We start from the raw sequence: 5,329 nt of genomic DNA, 5'->3' as shown, positions 1-5,329 counted from the left end.
TCGTTAAACTTTTAATAATGGGACTAAGGACAATGTTCAATTTGAATATTATAAGTACTTAGTAATTTGACCGAAATGCTTTTTATTTCGGTGACACACTCGCAAGTTAATGGTGATTTCTAACGAAATTGTCATTTTATCCCTAAAAATTCAGACCCCAGTCTCCAGCTCAACGGAACCTAATGCTGCTTTTTTGGTTTGGTACCCACGCAATAAATGTATGGATCCCAATTCTGTGGCACCCGCACGTGAAAACTATAATCCGATACTTTCTTCAAAAACTTTGAGATTCTCAGTAGGAGAAATAAATTTAAGTTTGTCATGAAATGGAAACGACAAAATATTACATTTCTTTCGATGAAAATTTTTGAATAAAATATATTTTAGGATTGAAAACTCTAAAGCAAACAGAAAGGGAATGAACTGAAACCATAAAAACACAAAGAAACTGGAAACATTGATAGGTGAATTATCCAAGCCGAATTCTCCACGACTATACCAACAGATAAGTGCATAAACAATAAAGCAATCCATAACATATAGCCACGCCAACCACATTTTTACCAGCTGTATTTTATATAGCCCACAAATCTTTATACATACATACACGATATTTGTATCCTATCCAAACACGCCTTTTGTTGGGTCATTTGTTTGGTGGAGGCATTTTCATTTCCGTTGCTAAACTATTATTACTACAAACAGAACCTTCAATACTCTATTCATTTCCCAATTACTTCACCTAACAAAATTACCCAAAATTATAAAATGTTATTAATTTTATTAGAAAAAATCATTTATCTCCATGCCGACGCGACACAGAGTGTGCGTCCCATCCACCCAAAACCCACCCCACCAGCTTCTTCACTAACCGTAAATCCAGGGTTGCCACGTGTCCCTGAATTAACCTTAACTCGGAGCGAGTCAACCAGTTTTTGATTCATTTTCTTGGCCTCAAACCCTGCCATTCCCATCCTGGCCCTCCACTTGCCGAACACTTCGCATCTTTCAACTCGGTCTCTACCCTCACACGCCACCGAGTTACACATCTTTCGACTCAGCCCTTCCTCTATCCTTGTACGATCCACATTATCCCTGCTCAACGTCGCGTCAAGTGAGTCAAAAAACGCTCCATAATATTTCAAAACCTCATTCACTCGCGGTTCAAACGGTGCCGTATTGCAGTTCATATCCTGCTCCACAACCGTTACTAAATTCGGTGACATCGCCTTTACATTGTGAAGCAATGAATCTCTTAAATTCTCCGTTGTCACACTCTCGTCTGGTAACTTAAACAGCTTGAATGCAAGATTAACAACCAAAACTTCATCATTTTGAACACCGATTGCATCTGAAGTCAATTTGAATAAATTTGAATCCATTGCGTTAAACGTGAAATTGACTCCAACTCGATTAGCAACCGCAATGAGTCCATCTCTAACGCTAACCATTCCCGATGATGAACCGCTATGATCAACCATGGCCGTTATCTTCAACGAAACCATTTTATTCTCATTTTTCATCTTAGCAGCTAGCGTGTGGAGCAAGTGTAAGTATTGTCGACCTTGTCCAATATCAAAATCAACAACGTGAAGTTTAACTTCACTAGAATCCGATACGATTTCTTCGAGTATTGCTAAATTTGCTGCAATGAACCCGAGTTTAAAACATGGCGACATTTCGTACAGCATTTGAACCGATTCCAAATGTTCATTCGAATATAATTCTGTTGGACATTGAGTTGAGTTCACGCGCGACAACAGCGCGTGCGCCAAGTAAGTCACTAATCTCTGTTCCGAGGTTCCTCTAGTGCCGCCTAGTTTTATCAAGCGCGTTAGAATGTCCAAAGCGACATCGTCTTTGCCGTCCGAGATTGCTGACGCAGCTTCAACCAGGGACTGTTTGGCACAAGTTGGCGGAGAAACTGAGGAAGATGAGCACGAAGAAGCTGATGACGTAGGAGAAGGCGAAATGTTATTCTTATGACCCGACCCGATCAGATTTTGGATCGTCTCGGACCACTCGCTGTTAGTTAAAGCTGAAACGACATCGTTCTGATCGTCATCGTTATCGTTTAACAACTCCTTCTCAAGCTCCTGTAACCGATTCATCATCTTATTCTCCTCGGTATTCACGCCCACGTCCGAAATTACCGGAATGCCTGCCGGTCGCCGGAGTTGTTGCAAAACCGGCAATCCATACATCGACGACGGTGACAAATTGGAAGAAACTGCTGAAAATTCAGGCGAGAGAGAGTTACCGGAAAAATCAACCGGCGGCGAGAGCGTGGATATCGGCGATGCATGTTGCTGATAATTATAATTGACCCTCTGCTTCACGTTCCGTAAATAAAGACCGAGCTGTTGTTGCTGATGTTGATGTTGAAACTGCTGTTGAAAATCAGCGAGGGAGCGTTTCCCGATTAAATCGGAGCGGCGTTGAAGAAGAGAAGCCCGATCGGAGGTAAGTGGTGGCCGGTACTGTCCTTGAGAGTTGCTGAGATTGGTTACAGATCTTCCGTTAATCCCACCGGAATTGTATAAATCCGGATACCTGCCGGAAAATCCCGATGACATTTTGTTGTTTTAAAAATCTGTAACTACAGGTGTGTGTTTGTAATTAGAGAGAGAATGAGTTATTGGAGTTTAAACTGTGGAAGGGAGGTGTTTGAAATGTGATTATTACAAAGAAGGGAGAGTTACCGGTTTCCAACTGGCAACATAGGCTAAACTAGCTAGTAGTTGAACTTGTGGTGGCCTTTTTCTTTGTTTCTGGAATTGTTTAATGAGGTTTAGGTTAGCTTTGCATGATGACTTGGCTAAACCTTCACCGTTGGATCAGTGCTTTATGGAACTGGATCAAAGAATCTATTTGGTGCTGCTTTTTTTAAGATGGAAGGGTTTGTGTATATTTTTGGATTATGATATTGTTCCGTTCGTCGAATCTTAAAATATATTGAATAAGGTCACCTCCAACTATTTTGACTCAAAAATTCAAATTTAGATTATTAACTGATCTAAATTTTGATTCAAATTTCTGATCAACTCTAATAGGGTGATCCAATTTTTGATCCAAATTAACTTTTATATATTATAATTCACAAATATCATGTTAAACTATTTATTTTTAAATTTAATATTTAAACACGAAGAACTATTAATTATATCAAATAAATTAATTAAATTAACAATAATTTCTTTTACTACACTTAAAAAATATTAAAATTATAAACTTAACTAGCTAAAAACATATTAATTTCATTAATTAACATCTAAAATATCATTAACATTCATTAATTAATCACAGATTAATTTTAAATCAAATAAACTAAAATTATAAAAGTAAAAAAATTATTATTTTATATAAAAGTAAATTTGGATCAGTGAATAATGGTGATCCAAATTTGGGATCAATACTGTTCACCGATCCAAATTTGGATCATCATTTGGATTACAGTTGGGGGAGAATTTGGGGTAATCTGTCCCAAATTTGAATTTTTGGATCATGTTGGAGATGCCTTAATACATGTAAGTTATATAAGGGGGCTTAGGATAATTAAGAAAGGAAAAAGGAATTAATTAAACTTATTCCATTTGTTGATGTTTGTTTAATAAAAATTGTCATTCACTTTCTCCCTTTATAATTTTATGTTTTGTTAGATATATTTGAGATGTCATGTCTAATCTGATATGTTTAGTTTCAGAACTTAATATCAGGACTTACTGGAAATCAGAACCTACTGAAATCAGAACTTACATCAGAATTTAAGGCCTTCAGGATTTATATCAGGACTTAAGTGCGGATACTTCAGATAAGGAAAGCATCTGATTTACAGGAAAAGATCGTGACTAAAACAATAGAAGATATGCATGAAGAGTTAGAAGACTAGAAGACTTGTAGAAGATAATATCTGATTGATATATTTTAGGGGAGAGAATTATATTCCATATCAATTAGAAGATATCTTGTAATTGTGTACTATATAAACACAGTTCAGGGTTTACACTATATGTATTATCATTATCGAGAACATTATACATTGTAACCTAGCAGCTCTTAGTGATATTGTTCATCACTGAGAGAGAACAAATGTTCTATTGTAACAGAGTTTATTATATTGAATATACTTGAATACTGTTACATACTTGTGTTCGAAATTGATTTGATTGTATAAACACTATATTCAACCCCCTTCTATAGTGTTATGTGACCTAACAAGTGGTATCAGAGCCTTTCTGGTTAACACACATACAGTAAGATCCAAACAATCAATCATGTCCGAAGAAACACAAACTCCAACTAAGCCCACCAAAACTCAAGATACTCAAAACACTCAAACCCACAGTCGATATGAGACTATTAGGGTTCCCATAATGAGATCATCTCAGTATCATATATGGAAAGTGAAGATGGCTATGTGTCTGGAAGCTACAGATCCTGAATACCTTGATAGAATTAATGAAGGACCATATAAGCCTACAAAGCTCTCTGTTGCAGTTGCTGATCAACCAGCAAAGACCATACCAAAGGAGAAAGGTGAATACACACCTGAAGATATCTCATCTATTGCCAAGGATGTAAGGGTAAGGCATCTGCTGTATAGTGCAATTGATAATGTCATGTCAAACAGGGTAATTGGATGCAAGACTGCAAAGGAGATATGGGATGCTTTGGAAACAAGATGCCAGGGAACTGATGCAATCAAAAAGAACATGAAGACTATACTCACTCAAGAGTATGAGCACTTTGACTCAAAAGCTGATGAGTCATTAACTGATTTATATGACAGGTTTTCCAAACTCTTGAATGATCTAAAATTCCTTTTAGCTCTTCCTGAAAATTGGGATTTGAAGTCAACTACCATAAGAGACAACTATGACCTTACTAAAATACTCTTGATGAAATTTATGGTATGCTCAAGACTCATGAACTTGAGATGGATCAAATGAGCAAGAGGCATGGAAGAAAGTCAAGGACAATTGCTCTTAAAGCTGAAGAGGAATCTCCTAAAGTGGTTGTCTCAAAGAGGGGCAAAGGAAAGACTCTCATCATAAAGTCTGATTCAGAATCATCAGATAATAATGATGATGATTCAGAAACTGAAAGTTTATCTGAAGTGGATGTTGATGCAGAGATGATGCAACTGTGTGCTCTTATGGTGAAGGGTATCACAAAGATACCCTTCACCATAAGAGGGCCTAGGTTATGAAGATGATAAAGTAGAAAAGGAAAATATGTCATCTAAACCAAACTTTACCAAGAAAGCTGAAAAGCCTAAAGTTAATCCTGTTAAGTTTGTAGCAAAAACTGTAATATCTGATTCTGAAAA

At 36.9% G+C, this 5,329-nt stretch overlaps 1 protein-coding gene across 1 annotated transcript; it reads right to left on the bottom strand.

Moving 5' to 3' along the window:
• Nucleotides 1-508: 508 nt before the first annotated feature.
• LOC141720734 (scarecrow-like protein 8) lies at nt 509-2,879 on the bottom strand. The gene has a single exon (XM_074523329.1). The coding sequence runs from the start codon at nt 2,574-2,576 to the stop codon at nt 798-800; it is 1,779 nt and encodes a 592-aa protein (XP_074379430.1). The 5' UTR covers nt 2,577-2,879; the 3' UTR covers nt 509-797.
• Nucleotides 2,880-5,329: the final 2,450 nt, after the last annotated feature.

The sequence above is a fragment of the Apium graveolens genome, chromosome 4 (genome assembly GCF_009905375.1).
Source record: "Apium graveolens cultivar Ventura chromosome 4, ASM990537v1, whole genome shotgun sequence".
In the NCBI taxonomy this organism is placed as follows: Eukaryota; Viridiplantae; Streptophyta; class Magnoliopsida; order Apiales; family Apiaceae; genus Apium; species Apium graveolens.
The sequence above is the reverse complement of the archived record's forward strand: the minus strand, read 5'-3'. Positions and strand labels throughout refer to the sequence as shown.

What these genes read in the sequence shown, in the direction of transcription:
- LOC141720734 (XM_074523329.1), bottom strand. Translation starts at nt 2,576, where the DNA reads ATGTCATCGGGATTTTCCGGCAGGTATCCGGATTTATACAATTCCGGT.